Genomic DNA, 21,143 nt, shown 5'->3' with positions numbered 1-21,143 from the left:
CTGTATAAGTAACTCAAAATGTATTAACTCAATGTATGTAGTAACAAATGTATGTAGTAACTCAAAATGTAACTCATTACTACAATAGGCCTCTGATAGATGTGCCTTTAATTTGTGTGTAACTTCTGATAGGATATGTGCGTTTAGTTTGTGTGTGCAGCTCAATTAATCACTTAATGTCTCAGTATGTTGGAATTCAAATTCTGCGTTTGTAATGAAAAAATTAATTAAATTACTTAAAGTAGTACGATTCATAATTTTGTGATAAGTATAATAATATCTATGTATATCCTCAAATCTACATATGATCCTCATTTATTGACTTTTGGTGCGTGTCTCATTTATCAGTACATGCTTGCTAGAATAATAATTTTTGATCCTGTGTAGTACAATACTCACAAGATATTTCTGTTCCATGTTCAACGGATAACATCTAATTACATTATTCAACGGAAATGTTAAATAAAAAAAATCAAACTATAATCAAATAAACATAAGTAACAGATATAAGAAAAAGATAAAAACAAAGTTGAAACTCTATCAAAATATCAAGTGAAAACAAGAAGTTAAATGCACAGAGAACTTATTACTAGACACTCTCCAGGGCCACAACTAAATACTTTGCCACCTGGGGCAAACCAACATTTTGGTGCCCCCCCCCCCCCGCCATGTAGAAGATGGAGTTGAGGGTGAATTCAGCAAACCCTTCTGATACAGTGCTCAAGGCACCAGACCTGCCTGCTCCCCCTAGTTGCGGCCCTGACACTATCAATTATACTAAATTTGCAATGCTCACCGGAGTCCAGATATTTCTCAATAGTTTGGTCCAAAGGTGGAACAGGAAGACTAGGTAAGGACTCATCATTGGAGAAAGTCTTCCTAGATTTTGACACATACAGCATATCTCTAGGAGCATAGTCGGCTACCTGGCTCACCTGAAAGTTTGGAAAACAAATTATCTGATGAACAAAAGTTTATATGAAAAAGAACAAAATATTCATTCAACATTTTACTACATGAAATAAAATACTTGTATTGTATGAAATATATATTAAATATTTGTATTTCATTTCATGTGAAAGAAACATGAAATAAAACACAAGCAGTTTATTTCATGTTTCTTGAAATTGCCATTTTTATTGTTTGTAGAGTCCAAAAATATATTTGGGTAATTCTCATGAAATAGGACAAAAAATTAAAAAAAAGTCAACCAAAAGTTCACCTCTTCACCTGCTAATAAATGAATTATAGTCAGCAATCAGTAAAAATTTCGAAAAAATTAATTTAAATTTAACCATGTTAAGAGACCGGAGAATCCTACAAGGCATTTTGCCTGTTTCAGCACATAGGGAATTGATATTTAAATTTCTGAACTGGCTTGAAGGGTTAATATAACTTAAGCGCAATAATATACAGCGAATGTTTTTATATGCTAAGGCATGAGTTTTTCCAACTATGTTCTTTTACTGCAAATGGAAATACAAGGTTGAAAAACAATGCAATGCACCTTCTGCGTACGCGCTTGAGTCACGTATATATGGGACAACCATCAATTTTCAGCCCCTCCAATGTTTTCTTCATGTCGACACCTCTGGTATAGTCTACATTTATGTATACTTATACCTGAAAATTGATTGTTTGAGGAGAAAGAGACTGATGGAATTTATAGAAAAACTTCACCATTGCATTTTGTTGTTGATTTACTATCTTTGAGAGGAGTTTAACTTTGAATTATACAACCAAAACTGTCCCTTTACTAAAACAAAACAATTGGACAGTAGTGGGTTGTTTTGTCCTGATAGATGTATCGTCATAAGAGTTGAATAATGATTATTTCCAACTATCTTGCCAATTTAAAATGCACGCTTGATAAAACCAAATCACAATATGGAAAATATTGTGATAATATCCTTCTCTATCATTCTAACGCACACTTGATTATTTCATATCGCCTTTAATATTATATTATCCTATAGGTGGTAAGGATTTGCCAAAGATTAAGATAAATCCGAGATTAACTTTTTTAAATTGGTGCATTTAATACACGTGGGGAAAAATACTTACTGCTGGTGCTGAAGCCATTTCGCAGTTTTGCCTCGCACAATGACTGTCCTATTGGAAGAGAAATGAAAGAAAATGTGAATAAAAAACACCTCTAACACACACACACAACACTGTGATGTAACTCCACTACACGTTAGAATAACTTAATCGACGTTGTTTACCTTGAGACTAGAAGCAGGTTCAAGCTCATTTCAGCTTACGCAAAGCCTTGTCGGAACAATTATCGAAGCGAATATGAAAAGCGATCCATTCAAGGCAAAGCCGCTTGAAAGATCTCTTAATGCAGCTTTGATTCAAGGTGTTCAAAGTGCAGATAAAAACGCAGCACATGCGTTAAAGAGCTCGATGTAAACAAACAAAAGATGGATAGCCGGTCGAACGCAGTGACATCTATCGGAGAGAGAGAAAGATATCCGCCAAGGACGAACGGATTACGTCGAGGGTGCTACTGCTCAACATTTAAGAGAGTGCGGGGCCCACTTCGTCTCTAAATGCGTCGCGGGCCACTTAAGTGAACTGGGAATGTGCCGCGGGCCACTTGAGAATTGCCTCAACTATGTGCTTAGTCAGCCAAAGCAAGCACGCATTTTAGCGCCCCCCCCCCCCTTGTGAAGTTGAAAGACAGATTAAAGCACAGTTTCGCAACCTTTTTTGTCCTATCGCCCCCAATGCAATTTAACCCATATACTATATGTTATACCCACTAGCTTCTACCGGCCACTGGAACATTCCATCACCCCCCAAGGGAGGGGGGGGGGTGTTAATGCCCACGTTGTGGATCACTGGGTTAAAGGGTGAAATTTGCGCCCCTACGGGTCCGGGCATAGACGGAGATAGACTTGTAAGTCTGAGGGGGCACGATGATTGCTGGGGGGGGGGGGTGCAGGATGATGATGATATCAATTCATATATAGTACACAAATACATTAGATCACTCGGCTTTACTTTGACGCTGGGAAATGCCCCCCGTATCTTCCTCCATGGCCCGTGGCACCAGATCCACCTGCTCCCCATAGTTGCGGCCCTGCACTTAAGTGATGTAGAACCATGGCCGCAACTAGATGCTTGGTCACCAGGGGCAAGTGCACATTTTGGCGCCCCTTGTAATGTTGAAGGAGAGATTTGAGAATAAAATTTACGCCCCCTCTGGTCCAGCACCTGGGGCACGAGACCCGCCTGCCCCCCCCCCCAGTTTCGGCCCTGTGTAGAACTGTACCATGGTGCCCCTGAAACTGTGTCTGAAACTGTGTCACGGCTCACAACGATCTGAAAATGTGTCGCGGGCCACTTGAGGTATGTGGGACTACACCATTAAATAAATTAGTGAGTGCAGAGCAAGAAAAGAGCTAAGCAAGAGCGTGCTTTGGAGCTATGCCACGGATCACTCAAATCATCTGTTACTTGGCCGCAAGTCACGTGATCTGGAATGGATCGTAGGACACTTGTGGGATGTGGAACTGTACCATGAAACGCTTAATAGCTTTGGAACACTGTCGCTGGTCAATTAATGATCTTTAAATGTGCTGCGGGTCACCTAACCCCAGTAGCACAACGATATCGTTAGAATATCATTCCGACACCGGTTCGACGTCGGAACGTCGAATGAATAGCGAACGTCAGAAAGAGGTCGGAAATTTTTACGTGTACGATATCGGACGATATAGTAAAAATGTATTCACTCAATAAAAGCCCAAATAACTACCTTTTTCTCTAAAATAGTTTTATTCTAGTTTTTACAGCATTTCGTTTCGGAGGAGAATATCTTGTCTGATAATTAGTCCCTTTTGACGTAATCAAAATTTCTCTACGTCGAACGGTATCGAAATCTCTACGTAGTTCTATATCGGTGTGCTTGCTACTGGGGTATAGAACGAAGATATCGTTTGACGTAGAAACGGCATACATTTGTCGACGTGGAGAAATTTTGATTATTTCAAAAGAGATTAATTATCATACATGATAGTCTCCTCCGAAACGAAATGCTGTAAAAATTCGAATAAAACTAATTTATGGAAAAAAAATGTAGTTATTTTGGCGTTTATTGAGTGAATACATTTTTACTATATCGTCCGATATCATACGCGTAAAACTTTCCGACCTCTTTCCGACGTCGGACCGGTATCGGAACGATATCCCAAAGATATCGTAGTGCTACTGAGAAAGTTATCAGTAAATGTGTCGCGAGTCACTTAAGTTATCAGTAAATGTGCGATACTTGGTTCATTTCTACAAAATCAGGTTTGAGAGGTCGCGGGCCACATCAAATAACTCCGAGGGACACATTTGGCCCTCGGGCCATGGGCTGCTATAGAGTGTTAAGTGTTCCGGAATTGCGACGCACGTCACTTAAGAGTGATTTATGAGTGCGTGCCACTTAACCGCACTAAAACTCTGCCATAGTCACTCAAATGATCTGTAAGTATACCGCGGGTCACTTAAGTGATCTGGAACAGTACCACGGGTACTGTTCTAGGTAAGCGATCTGGCAATGGTCCGGGGAACACTTGAGTGACTTGAAAATGTGCCGCGAGCTGCTTGAGTGATCTGGAACTTAAAAACCAGACAAATACCCACACGTAAATATTCCTTAAACAGCCTCTAACAAGTGATCTGGAATTGTGCCATTTGTCACTTAAGAGATTTGTAAATGTGCCGCGGGAGTGTAAATGTGGCGCTGGTTTTAGTTATGAAGCTAAATAAGACATGTTTGAGAAGGAAAATCACAATTCGGCAGAAATGCGCAGTTTTACAAAGATATGATTGGAAAACAGAGATGATAACAAATCATAACTTTTGGACTTGCGTTCACTTCCGCTCATGCGCAAAGGGTTCTGTTTAACGTTTCTCAATCCCTCTATTCCAACACCCCATAGATAAGTATCTTATCAATAGGTGCTGTTGACCGTTTCAATCAAAATCATCAGACAAATTCTATTTAGGACGGTTTTATGAAAATCGCACAGTATATTTTCCATGCGTCTTTTTATTTTTTGAAAACTCGACTATCGCGTGCGATCTTTGAAATTCTTTACATTATCTTTGGATGGATTTTGTATTTTTGGAGGTAAAAAGAGGCAATTAATAACAATTGAATCGTACCAGGGGATGCAGAGCCACAGCCACCCTTAGATTATTGGAGACTTTCACACACACTTCTTAACACTAGAAGGGTCGGACTATACGGTATACCTATAAGGACTTCTCTTTTCTAAGCACAATATATTTAATCGCACTAAAAAATTTTAAAATTAAAAAAAAACAGCAAGCATATTGTCTCACAAGGTCTTCCATTAATTTTGAAGAAATTTACTTTTTTTTAAGCATACAGGGTGCCCATAAAATGACTTTCAACTTTAAATACGATAATATTGAATATAGAGGACAACTGTTGGAAAGAGTGTCCAGGAAAATATGTAGATAAACATTGCACCAATATCACACCGTACATTGTTCCATTTGGATGATGTGGGCTTTTTTACCCATTTTTGTCTTTTTCATCAGTATTATCTGATTCAGACCAGTCGCTTCCGGATCCATTTCTTTCTCTTTCGGGTGGATAAAGCAAAAAAGTCATGATTTGCATTGACAGAGTTTGCATCGTAAGTCTCCTCAGCCGTAGATTCATTGTCCGAAATATCATTCAGTACTGATAAAATGTCATTATACTTCAAGCAGGTCCGTCTTCTAGGAGCCATTTCTACACATTGTGAATGAGCCTCTGTTTCCTAGGATGACGTGAAGAGTTAAGTGAAAAGTCTAACTAAAACAAAAACTGAGCTTGCCAGATGAACGATCACAAAAAAAAAAGATCCCCAACTTTGATAATAGAGACTATATGACCAAATACTATAGAAAGTATAGATATAATACAAACTGTATATGGCGATGTCCCCGCAAATAGCTTTTTTTAGCTAGCTGAGTAACAGAACGTGTATACCAAATATCTCTCTCACACATCATTTTACTTATTTTTTCTTATCTGTATATAAATCCTGAATGTGTGTTTTGTTGTGCATGCCATCAGTATGATTGGGGATAAACCTGAAAACACACAAAAGCATACACCACCCACCGCAACGGGAAAACATATGCAATTTACATTGGCCATTCTAATTATAAACGAGGATATCTTCCGAACAAAACATTCAATGTCTTAAAATTTTCGTACACAAAAAGAAGTAGGGAAATAATGAAAGGTCAAAAAAATACTGATTGTGTACGTGGAATACTGTCGAGATTATAGCGTTTTCAAAATCAAAAACCGTCAATATGACTGCTACGGCCGTTCTAGTGTTAAATTACAGTACTGGTGGCTTTCAATAATTCTTAAACTGTTTCTTACATTGATTCTGAATTTTCATCAGCTCTGGAATTTTTTTAAACCATTAAATCTTATTTTCTTTTATCTATTGTGCGGAATTATTAATTTCCTTGATTCTAAGTTCTCATCAATTCTGGGATTCTTTCACCAGTTAATTCTGAATTTTCACCAACTCTGGGATTTTTTTACACCGTTAATCCTAAGTTTTCATCCATTGCGGAGTTGATTTCATTAATTCTTAATTCGCATCAACTCAAGAATTATTTTCTTTTACACACACACAATTCCCGATTCATTTCTTTCATTTTTGGAATCACTTTTTTTCATAAATTCTGAATTTTCATTGGTGCTGGAATTATTTCTTTCATTAATTCTGGATTTTTTCAATTCTGAAATGTTTTTTCCTGTTAATTCTGAATTTTCATCAATTGTTGAATTATTATCTAATTAATTAAATTAGTATGGGTAAAAAAAATAATGAACTGGGAAAAAAATTTAAATATGTAATGCTGAATGCATAGGAAATTTATGTTAGCAGAGGAGTGAAATTTGGTAGCAAATTCACATATTGCATCAAATAAAATTCCAAACATTTAGTATGTTAGAAAAAAAGAATACAAGATGCAAAACAAATGCAAATAAATTCATCTATTACGTTAAAAAATACAAAAAATTACGTAAGCCAAAACAGAGAAACATCAAAACACATTTTCTATATCATCAAGTGAGGTTAAGTATTGGTTTACACGTTTTTTAAAGGATTATAATTTATTATTTTGTGAGTGATTTCTGGTGGTAATGTATTGTAGAATTTTGGGATGAGATACATAAAGTGTTTTTCAAAAATTAATGTGAGGTGGATAGATTTAAAGAAATATAATTGAGGCAAAGTAAGTATTCCAAAACGATAAAGTTGTATTGATAGTGTTGTGAAATCATTTATGGTTATTCTAATTATTCCTTTAACGAGGCTATAGGAAAAAAGGTTTGAAAGATAATCAGGACCCCTAAAAATTAGGCCATATATTGAAATGGAGTGAAAGAGTTAGTAAAAAAGACGCTTAAAAGATAATAAAATTTATAAATTACAAGTGACTCTTCCATATAACATTGTAATCAATTGATATGCCGATTGTATATTGTAGCAACCTGTTCAACGACATAAACAATTAAAATCGAAACTAATAGGAATATTTTTATTATGGAATATCAAATTAGAGTTAAGATGAAAGTTAGCCTGGGAAGAGAAATTTATGAACTTAGTTTTTTATGTATTTAGATGTAGGTCGTTAACAAGAAACCACTTTCAAACTTTAATTAAATCAATATTCATTAGGTTAGTTAGAGATTGTAAATCGGCAGCTGAATAAAATAATGAGTAAAGGTACTGAATAAAGTCATGCGTAAAGGTGCTGAATAAAGTCATGCGTAAAGGTGCTGAATAAAGTAATGAATAAAGGTGCTGAATGAAGTAATGAGTAAAGGTGCTGAATAAAGTATGCTGAGTAAAATTGGAGACCATACCTACAGAAGTACATAGACTTGGTTAAAGGGGATGCAGAGAAGAGCTACACGTGTCCTTGTTGGCACACGGGGTTGTTAATAAATGGAATAGCTTACCCCCGGAGGTAGTAAATTCGTAAATTCTAACACAATTGGCACGTTTAAAAAGAAATACGATAAACATCTTGGGGTAAATCGAAAAGCTATCCATACTTAGAATAGGACAATCGTAAGTATTCTTTAGGGACATTGGTATAATATTTTATCATGTATATATTTAGAAATATATGACATCCATATTTATGGGCATCTTTTTCTCAACCACCTCACTACATTTTGCCTGTTGTGGCGTTGTATTTGTATTTAATATTGTGTCATCAGTGAAAGTTATTATATTGCCATTTATTTTTAAGTTTCATACGTCATTTATAAATATTAAAAATAATAATGATCCTATTATGAATTTTGACTGAACAGAATGAGTCAAAATTCACAATAGCCTTAATGTAATGGGTTAAGTAAGAAGCAATTAGATTGAAAGTATTTTCTCTAAAACCGTAATTTGACAATTTATTTAGAAATAAATAATGAATCACACTGTCGAACGCTTTCCTTATATCGAGAAAATGACAATAGTTTTTTTTTAGATTTGTCAATATTTAAAAATCTTAACGAAAATAAAGAAATTTGAAAAAACTGTTGATTACTTACAAGTTTGGTCGAGAGCTGATGTTAAAACTACTACAGGTTTCAACAGAAAAAGGAACTTTTGAATTAAGACAATTTTCTTGAATTAATATTCGAAAACTAAAAAAATAACGTGGAAATCAATTTGTTTTGTTCACGAATTAATTTTCAAAAATTTCGTTCCGATCCTTTGGTAATGGCTTTTAGGGGGCGCGGAGATTTTCGTCACGTACGCTTTTGAAGACAAGTACGGGAACATTTCCACACTTATAAAAGCTCAACGAACTATTTCTATCTGTTACACTTATTAAAGAGGATCCAGAGCAGCACTCGCAGATTGTTTTGTCTTTTTCCTGTTGAACAACAGCGAACCCTGAATGAGACTAGCAATCAAATACTTCTCTTCGCATTAAGTCCAAACTTCCTCAAATCAATGGCGTCTGACTCTTGCCAACGGAAATACGTGATTTAAATGGAGGAGTAGAATAATTCTATTATGGGTGGAGATAACGGGGGGGGGGGGGGTCATGGGGTGCATTGCCCCCCCCCCCCCAGCTTCAAGAGTCGAATCGACTGTTCTAATGCATATGTATATATATATAAATTGAAATCATCATCATCATCATCTTGCCCCTCCCCCAGCAATAATGACCGTGTCCCTCCCCAGACTTCCAAGTCTATCCCCGGCTATGAATTCTATCCATAAAAGCATTTATTTTGAAGTGTTGTTTGCTATATCAGGACAAATAACTTGATCGAGCAACATGTAATGGGGGAGAGGTGAACGTTCTTGGGCGGTGGGAGTTCTACGCTTGAAAATACTATCTCAAAATCATGGGTCTTTGGGCAAAATGCCGCTCTTGGGGGGGGGGGGGGGCATTCTTAGCTAAAGAAGTAACATCTCTTGGAAATCATATATGGTACCGCATTTCTCAAGTAAGCTGGACATCAGGCACTCAGGCATGGCCGGATAAGTCCATGCGGATAAGTCCATGCGGCGCCTGGTCCCTTCCTGGCTGGAAGAACCTATCAACCAATTTGCATATTTACTTCCAAAAAAACAGTATCAAAGATCTCATTATCATTAGCCCCCCCCCCCCTCCCCATTTCCTTTCGCATTAGAGGCCTCTGGGCTGTGTCCGGGTGGCCCATACGTTAAAATGGCCCTAGTTCCATAAACAGGTCCGCTGAATCCTCAAAGTAGTCAACGAAATTTTTCCTCCCATATTCTACTTAAAAACTGTGTTTCTTCATATCCGAATTTTTTTTTCACAGTTCTTTGTAACGCCCATTTGCCACCTGTCACGGCTCCTCTTTTATTTGGTTTTTGCCCGTCACCCTAGAATGAGAACAGAAAACTTGCGAGATTTCGTGCTGTATATCATAACACAAAGAAAATTAAGCTTAGGCCGAGATTACACTATAAAAGTTTGATAAAATCTCTTTTATAAAACTTGAAAAATCTAACCAATAAAGTTATTGGTCACATTCTAGAAAATGTAACCGGTGACCTTATTGGCTGCCTTTTTCAAGTTTTATAAAAGGACTTTTACCAAACTTTTATAGTGTAATACCGGCCTTAAAGACGAAATGAGGATACAAATACAACGCCACAACAGGCAAATTGCCCAACGAGGTGGCTGACTTAAGAGCATCATGGATCCCCAAACCATTTTTCGAAGGCCCTACCTACTACTGCTACACCACACATGCACCCCCCCCGCCACCACCGCGGAACCCCCAACGAATCGGTACATGCGGGAATGTGCGTGTACGTGTAGTGAAACCTGACGTGAGTTTTTTGTTTCTCTGTAATGCTTGTTATGTGTAGTGCTGCCATCTGCCACCAGTTTTTCAAACTATGAGTGAAGTGTTATGATTGAATGATTTATCGTTGTAGGACTGTTGTTCTCTGTGGCGAGACTTTTTAACGGGGAGATCGGCTCGCATTTGCGCCTTGAAGTTGGGAACCACAGAAAACCAACTTCCGCCGACCAATTTATCAAACTAAATTAAAGGGAATTTCATCCCACAAATATTTCATACCTGGTCTTAGGCCTAGACAAAGTATTATAGGAAAGTAGTGCGAGAAGCGGGAAAAGAAATCTATCTATCAACAATCGGTACTTGTAGATCGGAGGGAGGAATGGATGTTTGCCGTAACCGGTCAATTTGTCGCGGTACAAATTCGTCGCGATACAAATTTGACGCAGCTTCAATTCGTCGCGGTACAAATTTGTCGCAGCTTCAATTCGTAGCTGTAGAATCAATTCGTCGAACCATCGATTCTTCACTGTACATGTTCCAAGCGAGCTTGTATGTGGGTTTTTGTTTTAAACGTGAAATAAAAAACATGAACAAAAGTGTACACGCAGTTTACTGAAAATAATTATTTTTTGTCAATGCAGAAAGGTCAGTCATCGAAATTAAAATTAAAATATCAATTACATTTAAAAATTTAACTGCATATAAAATTTTAATTATATTTGAAAATTCAGTTATAAAAATTTTGAAATGTTAAATAATTGATTTTTGCTGTAATAAAAAATCACGTGGAAAAATTTCGGTTTGTATGATATTCCCCAAATTACAGTGAGCCTATCTTTAACGGTAAATTTCTATCTGCCCCATGGGCTCGAGAGTTTCTCCCCTCCCTCCCCCCCCCCCTCTGAGAGTCACCGACATTTACCATTACAGTATCTCCATAAGAACCGGAAATATTTAATTAATTAATAATTCAATTAAATTAATATTTAATTTTCACCGTATAAGCCGCACTTCACGCTTTTGTTGGGATTTCTATTTCTCACCGCGAAGGGAGCTGGGCGCAGATCAAGGGTAGAAATGTACAGTGATTATGAATGACGATTCGATGAAGTTTTGATATTGTCCACACGATGAGCACCGACAAAGACCATGTAATGACCAATAAGAAAGACGACTATGGGTCAGTTGCATAGATATAATATTACCATTAATCTTATGTTAGCTGGCTTTAAATACAGCTTCTTTCCTCATACCATTGGTGAATGGAACAAACTCCCAAGCTCTATTGTTGAATCTCCCACTATCACTAGTTTTTTATCCAATATCAAACAATATCTTGTCATTCTCAATCGCATCCTCTTGTATAGGCCCAAGGGCCAACAATATTGTATAAATAAATAAATAAATGTTTATAATCAGTCGCATATCTTTTGCTGGCTTGCTTGAATATTTTCACAGTTTTCATTAGCGTCTAAGCTTTTGGTACAAGGTTGGTATGCTTGGTCTACATTTTTGTGTTGGCAAAAACATGGAATATTGCAAAACCGAACGTGGAAATGATATGTTGGTTTACGTGTGTGTTTAAAAGTTTTTCCCCCATAATTCATGTTCCGAAATTTGAAAAACTTTTAATGCAATTGAATGAATTAGCCTATAATTAATTTTTTTTATTTGAGTTTTTGTTGTATCATAAAATAGAGATACAGATTATGCGGATGACAAAAAATAATGTAGTACTTTTTAAATTAAGTTGTTTGAATTCAATTTAAATTGCAATAAATTGAAATCTTGTCCTACGTATCGTTAAAAAAAAGAAAAATTTATGATTGTTTGAAATAGCATCACTTGTTATTCTATTAATCATCATCTGGCTTTTTATTGCGATATTCACGTTAGATAAGTGTTTAAATAAAATGTTACTCAAAGGCACTGAAAATAAATAAAGGTTTAGATATTGTGGAGTGTTTTTATATGTACGATACGAATTGTTTTTAAAATTAAAATTATCCTAATAAATGTAGGCTATAATCAGAGGCGGATTTATAGTTTTCTCACCTGTGGGCTATTCAAACCTTGCCTCCCTTCTTCTTTTCTAATTCATGCTCTTGATCACCAATTACTCAATTTCGGTTACGCCCTTTCACTTGAACTTGTCATCTTGGGATAAAGCCCGCATACACCCTCCCCACCTCAGAATATAATCTTATATTGTCTGTTAATGTTAATTCACTTGTGTTGTTGTTAAGAAGAAATTTTTACTAATCGTTGACTGGAGCCGTCAGGTACATGAAGTTACATACAATGAGCTAATTAAAAGTCTGATTTCATTCTTTTTACTTGAGAGTTGTTACTTTAGAGTTGAAAAAAAATCAAAAATCGATTGACATTTGCAGTGGTGTCAGAGACAGGGATGCTGTGGGTGCTCAGGGTACTGGCAGGATGGAGCAAGCGGGTCTGATCTGATTCCTCGGGGGCCGAGTTCATCCTGCAAGCGCCCCTTACACACTGTGGCACCAAAATGTGTGATCGCTCGGCTGACCAAGTATCTTGAGATTGCCCTGACCCGGGGCCCTGGATGAAACAAAGGGCGTCTAAGTTATTGAAGACTTATTCACAATTAAAATAGATTCTGGATGTTTTCCTTAAATTCGGGAAATTATTTCTTTCATTAGTTCAAAAATTTCTTCAGTTCTGAAATTATTTCTTCAAATAAATCTTTAAATTTTAATAATTTTCGTTTAATGTGCTCATGTATTTTTACGCGGATGTGATTTTTCAGCACTTCCGTATATTCTGTAATTATTTATGAATTTTTCTGGATGCCAACTTTCTCTCTCTTGAAAACTAATACAGTGAAACCACGCTACAATTCAATTCAATTCGCCGACAATAGCCTCGCTAAACCTCGATATAACGATAAACGATACTCGATATAACGATAAATCCCTCTACAACGATATTTTTTTCAGATCTTGTTGGGAATTGCATGTAGTCTAATGCTAAACTCCTCTCGATACAACGATATCCTTTACTACGATAAATCTATCTATAACGATATTTCTTAAGATCTTTAAAATCACTACAACGATATTTTGTAATAATTTGCCCAAAATAGTTTTGAATTTGATTTTTACTCCGCCACTTATTTTCGTTCTTCTGAATGCGTCTTATTACACCGGTATTTTGCACTTTTCCATGATGAATTTTCCACCAAAGATGAAGTTGAGTCAAATAGTCGGAGAAAACATATCTTGTCTCACTAGATTCCATCATTAACATCTTAACACAAAGATTCAGGCAGTTCGAAGAAACAGCGTGCAACTTCGTCTCCCTGGATCTGATTCACTTTCTTGAAGACGACGCGCAAGAAAAAATCGCTGTTTAGGCTAAAGCATAGGACGATATCTTAGATAAAGACGAACTGGTGGAGGAATTTCTTTCATTTAGAAACCTCTGCAAAGATATATCGGACGACATAAAAGCATTGAATATCAGCACAACGCTAAAATTCATGATTACACATGAAATGAACGCAAGCCTTAGATAAAGACGTTGAAAAAAAATTGTACAGACTTTATCTAACTTTGCCAATCAGCAGCTCTTCTGCAGAAAGATCATCAGCAGGTTAAAAATTATAAAATCTTATTTAAGATCGACCATGAAAGAAGAAAGATTAGCGGGATTGGTTTCGTTGTCGATAGAAAGGAAATTAGCCAATGAGCTTTATATTCAAAAAGTAATTGAGCACTTTTCAAGGAGGAAAAAGTTGTGATTATGAATTTTGCTCTTGCAAAAATTCGCGTCAAAACTCAGAGAGGAAGTGAATCGTATAGGTTTTAATCGAACTTTTTCAGCTTCACTTATGAGTGTAAAACTGTTGCATAAACATCCCATGATAAAAACAATATTACATAGTTCTAGAAACCCATAAATATATTTTTTTCCACTGTCGTGACAAGTTCAATTTTTTTAGGGGTTTCCGCATATATATCTTGTAGTTTACACTATATATATGTTAAAAAAGTTGTGTGAAAACACAACGTAGACAAATGAAGTTTTATTGAAATTTTAACAAGAGTTTCTTTGTATACTTAATTCTTTTTTAATTGCGCCTAAATAATTAATAGAATGAAGCGACTTATTATATTTCGCTCCCCCACTGGCTACGCCACTGAACATAACCCGTTAACATGTTAAAAACAATTGTTTTGAGAAGCGCTGAGAGATGTTCCCGAAAATTGCCAAAATAGCAGAAATAAAACTAGTATTGACGTAACCGCAGTTTCTGTGTACGGGCTACGTTGGTCACGTGTCTCGACCTTGAAGTGTTACGCGAATACATGGGAATTTCTGAAAATTGCGAAGATAGTTGCCTTCGATTTCGTCGTTTTCCTCAAACGTCGCTTAAAAACTCCAGCCATTGGATATAGTGATGTTAATGCGTAAACTACATTATATCCATAATTCATGATTTAAAAAAGAAAATCGAAAAGTGAAATTTTGAACAAAAAAAATATACATATTTTTTTTAATTAATTTATTTATTTATTTCGTACAAAAAATATTTAGTTAAAGTAAAGTGAAAATAATGGCTTAAACATACCAGGAGCTGTTAACAAAAAAATTCGCGTGATATTTGCGAAGTGATCTGTTCGAATTCCCTCCGTATACAAGAATAACCAAGTACCGGAGAACTTGGCTAATTCGAATTTTTAGATAATACGAATTTTAGCAGTTCCTCTTTAGTTTTCTAATCAATTTAATGTTGAAGTTACCCGTTTAATTCGTGTTTTATTTTCTAATTATTTGGTTAAATCGAATTTTAGTTGATTCAGATAAGTCATTTGGTTTGGTTTGGCGAAATGTTCCCACCCACCCCCACCCCCCTGAATTCCTGGCCAACTTTTTGTCATGTTATTTTTTATTTCGTAGTTTACTGATTTTTTCCAGGTTATAACATGTATCATACATTGAAACATTAAAATGTTACAGTTGACAAAATCTGAATTTTGTTTTATCTCTAAGTAAGCAATGATTTCTCTTTACCAGTTACACACACACTGGCTTTTGTCTTTCCGTTGACAGCTAGAGTTTTACCGGATCTTAGAGGACTTAACTAATACCTGCCAATGGCAGATGCAATGAAGGAACGCTCCTCAGCAAATACGAAAATTTATGTGTGTATGTGATAATAAACTCCTCCATATAAAGAAGTTGGAGTGCTGAATCCTAGTTTATGGTCTGGTAAAATGTGTTGAAGATGCATGTCTGTTCAGCAGTATTGTTCCTTTATTTTGATTTTCAAAATATCCTGACATTTTTCATGTCCAAACAAAGTTCATGGGCTTGTTCACTTCTAGAAAAAAAATTGTGGTTGACTTAGGTATGGGGACATTAGTAAACAAATACAGATTAAAGTTATAATGAATCTTTTGATGAAGAGGAAGTGAAAATCATAATGAAAACAAATATAAGACGACAACAACAGAGTTCCAAAACTTGCAGAGGCTAGTTAGAAAAATTGAAATCCTTGAAGTTCAAAACTCCCATTTTCCACTTTCTCTAAATTAAGATTTTACGCAATATATATATAGAAGATTCAAAAGAAATAAAAACGAAAATTAGAAATTTACAAGAGGAATAGCTTTTTGCGATCATTTACGTTTTATACAATCACTAGTTGCAACAACTAGGAAACTGGTACAAGAGTTTTTGACTTTTCTTGAAAATTTTGTTACCTTATATCGATGAATTGGATAACCCGAATTCTGAATAATTCAAACTTTTTTTGCTGTCCCCCTTCAGCTTTGAACTATCAAAGTTCGACTGTAATTATCCCAACCAATGGTCGAAGATTCGTTGAAATTTTTTCATCGATACGTTAATCGGTCATGAGTAAGTTACATATCAGTTAACATTCAAATATTATTTTTCTCCATTCAAGAAATGAAAGTGAAAACCGGTCGTTTCCGTCTGTGGGCTGATGGACAGCAACAAATAACTGACGTAATCACCTTTTTTTTAAACTAGAGGTTAGTAGTGACTTCTTCCATTATGCGTAGTGACCTCGACCCAGATATAAACGCCAGATGCAGTTGAGATCCATTGATAAATAATCCGCGCATTTACTTCTAGCATAAGAAAGAAAGGGAAACTTTTTCTTTTACATAACACGCATGTATAAATTGATTTGACCTGACTTATGGCCCGGTGACATAATTTGAAATTTGCGTAATGAAAATCGTTTCAAACTCTTTACCTAAACATGTAAATGGAGGGCTGCTATTACCAGACTCTGTGAAAATAATCACAGGGTTGACTTTAATAATGTTAATATTTGTTAAAATTTTCACCGCTGTACCGCTGACTCTTTTTTTTTATATATTATATAAATATTACCGTGAGCTTTGGCCACTACCAAGAACAGGGCTCGGTGCAGTCGCACATGTTACAGAAGGTGGTTTTGTTTCAGTATTCACGTATACATTTTTGTGAGTTCTGTTTCAATTTGCTATATAAGAATTTTCTTCAATGATTCCACTGTAATTTTTGTTTACGAGGTTTTAGTAGAAAGCATTAAGGTCTCTTGTATTCAATTGTCATAGAAAAAACAACTCTTGTCAATCATTTTCTCATTTCTTCTCAATCGTACTCTGTTTATTATTATCATTATTATTAGTATTATTTCCCATTTATTTACAATACCCTATTGTAAGGGCCATCTTAAGAGAATCCTGGACCTCTGGGAAAAGTGACTTTCCTGAGGGCCCCCTACCGGGCGAGACATGTTCATTTTCGAAAAATTTAACCAGATCTCATTCCCATGAGCTCCCGGGCCGTGCCCGCCCAAGACGGCTTTGCCTATTGCATAATATTTGTGCTTCGAAAAATTACTGATTAAGTACTACGTCGCCAATAAGCCCGAGTACGTTTTGTTTTATTTTATCCTAAACCAGCTACAATACCCGGCGCTGCCCGGGTTTTCTTCAATGAGGCTTTTTTGGATCACATGATATCTCCCTTTCTTTGAGGGGCATGCAAACCGTGTCCTAAGTTAACCAATAAACCTAATTGATCAAACATGGTTCTCAAACATTGATCACACATGGCTCCCCAGAATAGTTAACCAAAAACCTAAGTTAACCAATATGGTGACTTTCTGCGCGACTCATGAAATAAATCTAGATTTAAAAAAAACATAGAAATGAATATTTTTTCTCCTTTTTTAAGGGCGCTAAGTATTTCGATTCCCTCCCCCCCCCCCCCCCCACCGTGAACTTCAAGTTATCCATCTCTGCCTGTTTCAGCTTCCAAAAATGCTTAATTAAAGCTGTGGAATTTCTTCGATGTGTTTTACGGGCCCATAATTAATTTTAAAAAACATCCTAAACTACATGAATTTATGCAGTTGAATAATCAAAAGTCAATACGGAGACATTAATTTTCATGCTTGAGAAGATATAAATAAAAAGTTGAAATCAATGTTATTGCATGAATATCCAACTAAAAAGTAGGTCCGGCTAATTACTTCATATTTAATCTCCTGGGCTTCGTATATCTCTAAGCGAACTTAATATTTCAAAAATCGAGAATTCTATACAGTTTTTAAAATTATTGATGTGGTGGAAAACCCCACCAAATTTCCACATTTCTACAGTAAAATCGGCAATTTTAACACTGATTTCTATGAGGATCACCCTTTTCCTGACCCTCAAAGCGATGCTGATGATGATTATGACGTTTATTCAGAAAGCCTCATTACTGTGAGTATTGAAAATGTGGCAAACCATTATAAAGGCATAAACTATTGAGCATATGCAGCGTCTGAGACGCATTGCTAGGGATCCACGGTAACCAAAGTAAACGTTTCAAAAGTGATTGTTCATGCCCGAACACCATTGTTACCCGACAGTTTTTTGCTTATTTGGGGCATTTGCCCTGTTCTGACGAAATTTTAAAGTAGGCTATCGTTCAAGTCGGGTCCCATTTGGTATATATGCAAAATTTGGTGACGATCGATCTAAAATTGTAGATTTGTATATAAAAAACAGACACACAGAAAATCAATTTTATATATAGATAGATTTTATATATATATCCTTTTTTGAGGATTTTTGTTGCCTTGTGATCACTTTACGCGCTCGAAGGCAGATTAGATCGTTAATTCAGAGTTAACAGCAGATTTCAATCGACTTCTCTTTCACCGATTGATACGCTATACTTTATTTTTTACTTTCTGGAAGTAACTATATATGAGCGTGCGGTCATCTATAAATACACAAACACACGCTCTCTCAATCTCTATCAGCTAAATTAAAAACAATATTTTTTATACAATGTTTAACGTTTTATCAAATGAGCACGTTCATCTTGCTTGGAAGAAGTGAATTCCCGTTAAAAGGGAGACAATAGTGACAAAAACTTTTCTCAAAATACGATTAATCATCAGCTAAATTTAATTTCGACCTTGTCAAAGAATGGTGCTCTATTCTTACATATATATTTTTTTAACTTTTTTTTTTCTTTTGACAGTGCCTCCTCTCTCTCACCCCCCCCCCCCCCGAAAGTAAAAAAAAAACCTTTCAATTGCTTTAACTTCAGAATCAACCTTTACAAATACAAATACAACGCCACAACAGGCAAATTGCCCAACGAGGTGGCTGACTTAAGAACATCATGGATCCCCGAGCCATTTCTTGGAGGCCCTACCTACTACTACTACACCACTACTGCACCCCCCCCCCCCGTGGAACCCCCCAACGAATCGGTACATGCGGTAATGTGCGTGTACGTGTAGTGAAACCTGACGTGAAGTTTTGTTGTTTCTCTGTAATGCTTGTTATGTGTAGTGCTGCCATCTGCCACCAGTTTTTCTAACTATGAGTGAAGTGTTATGATTGAATGATTTATCGTTGTAGGACTGTTGCTCCCTGTGGCGAGACTTTTTAACGGGGAGATCGGCTCGCATTTGCGCCTTGAAGTTGGGAACCACAGAAAACCAACTTCAGCCGACCACCACGGTGGGGTTCGAACCCGGATCCTCGCATCGCGAGTCCGTCTCTATAACCACTCGCCCACCACAGCGGCCAGAGCGTCTAGAGTTGAAGCAAAATATGAAAATTATCTGCAAAAAGAGAAAAATTCAGCTGTGGTAGCCCCTATATCCTGACCCCGAAAATGGCAGTTCGAAGAAATTTAAACCCTTCACTGAATTTAAAAAAAATTATTGTTATGATAATATGCTTTTCTCTTCTATATCTGCTCCTCTGCTCTATACATCGCAGTGTGTGAAAGAATTTTTTTTCCGTAAATTTCCATAAAAATTCAATTATAGGTGAGAGATTGAAGTCTCTTATTTTGCCTTTTTTCAGTGCTGAAATGGCAAAAATTGCATTTTCAAAACGAATACGTACATAGTTGGGAAAAGAGAAAAATTAATCATCCATGTCTCGATGAGTTTTGATCATTTTTGTCGAACCGCGGTCATTTTCTGCACACGAGGGCTAATTAGACCGAGACCTACAATTTATTGCCGATTCCGAACGTCAGCCTGTCTTTTGTACTCACCGAGAGCTTGGTGCCCTAACCCCTCAATGTGTTACTCCCTGCGGTAGTAATCTTTTTTTGTTCGTGTGTCGCCGTTTCGGTTGTACCCCTGTGTCATGAAAGTTTCTGACACGGACGAACTGGATATCGAACTCGCGACACCTCTAAACATCCTTTGGTGCTTGAGGCGAGTATATTATCGACCTTGGCTGCCACGCCGTCGATGAGTTTTTTTTCAAATGTTAGTGATCCTGTTTTCCTATTTTTTAGTTTCCTGTTTTCCTTTTACATTTAGAATCACCAAAATAACTTTTTTTTTTCCTTTCTTTCGCGCTCTTTGTGAAACATCCCGGATATAGTGTGTTATAGTTTATAGTATTTGGTAATTTTTTTTGTAAATATTTTTCATACTAGGAAGAGCGAAGAAAAAAAAAGTCACTCACGAAATTTCAAAAGAAGCAACGGGTGAATAAAGGATCCACTTCCGACAGCGATACCTAAACTTTTCAACGCTTGCGACAAAGTCGAGAACGATCCAGCACTGCACGAAATTCAAATATAACACTTAACACATAAACTAAATTTTTTTTTTTCAGCTCCTGTGATGACGGTGTAAACTCTTTGTTTTCCTCAATCGGTAGTCTATTAGAGTGACGGACATCTTAAAGTGAAGGACAAATCGGTAAATTATCCCCTGAACCAATACAGGGAAAGTCCGAAAGGTTCTAAATTTTGGTTTACGAGAAACGTTTTTTTTTCATTTGAGAAGAAGGAAGAGTAGAAGTGTTATTAGCGCATTAGTGCCAGGATGGGGAAAGTTTCAAGGACATCAAAAGAGGAGAAAAATTCAAAATTTACATAAGAAAAAAAAATAATAAATAGCCATGAAATCGCTCAAAAGCATATGAAAACTTCTAATTAAGATAGATTTTTTTTTTTGCTCGAACTTCCTTATCCGAATTCCGAAGAAAGCAAATCTTCGCTTACAAAACTTGTGGCCTTAGACAATGAACATATTAGATAAGATGTTACGAAAAAAAGATCTGCAAAATTATAGGAGAAAAAAAAACAGATTTCCTCTCTAGATAAGGGAGTCATTTAATCATTTTTGTCGCACCGCGGTCATTTTCTGTACACGAGGGCGGAGTCGCTTCGTAATTTAACTTGTTTAGTAAACTGACTTGAGAAGTAATTACTCCCTGCATGAACAGTATAGTTGATTGATGCATGAGAAAAACAGCCACGGTTTTATGTA

At 36.3% G+C, this 21,143-nt stretch overlaps 1 protein-coding gene across 3 annotated transcripts in view; it reads right to left on the bottom strand.

Moving 5' to 3' along the window:
• Positions 1-20,433, bottom strand: part of CROT (Carnitine O-octanoyltransferase) — a 55,321-nt gene extending 34,888 nt beyond the window's left edge. The window contains exons 1-3 of one of the 3 annotated variants that reach the window (XM_089252590.1): positions 20,332-20,433; positions 2,065-2,112; positions 797-935 (exon numbers count right to left, since the gene is read on the bottom strand). In XM_089252590.1, the coding sequence (XP_089108716.1) occupies positions 797-935; positions 2,065-2,082 (157 nt within the window). In that variant the 5' untranslated portion in view covers positions 2,083-2,112; positions 20,332-20,433. Of the gene's footprint in view, positions 1-796; positions 936-2,064; positions 2,113-2,225; positions 2,445-20,331 lie in introns of those variants that run through there. The other 2 variants (XM_089252589.1, XM_089252591.1) reach the window with 2 other exon arrangements.
• Positions 20,434-21,143: the final 710 nt, after the last annotated feature.

The sequence above is a fragment of the Pholcus phalangioides genome, unplaced genomic scaffold (assembly GCF_987345545.1).
Source record: "Pholcus phalangioides strain wild (caught in Gottingen) unplaced genomic scaffold, Ppha-v1.0 ptg000030l_1, whole genome shotgun sequence".
In the NCBI taxonomy this organism is placed as follows: Eukaryota; Metazoa; Arthropoda; class Arachnida; order Araneae; family Pholcidae; genus Pholcus; species Pholcus phalangioides.
The sequence above is the reverse complement of the archived record's forward strand: the minus strand, read 5'-3'. Positions and strand labels throughout refer to the sequence as shown.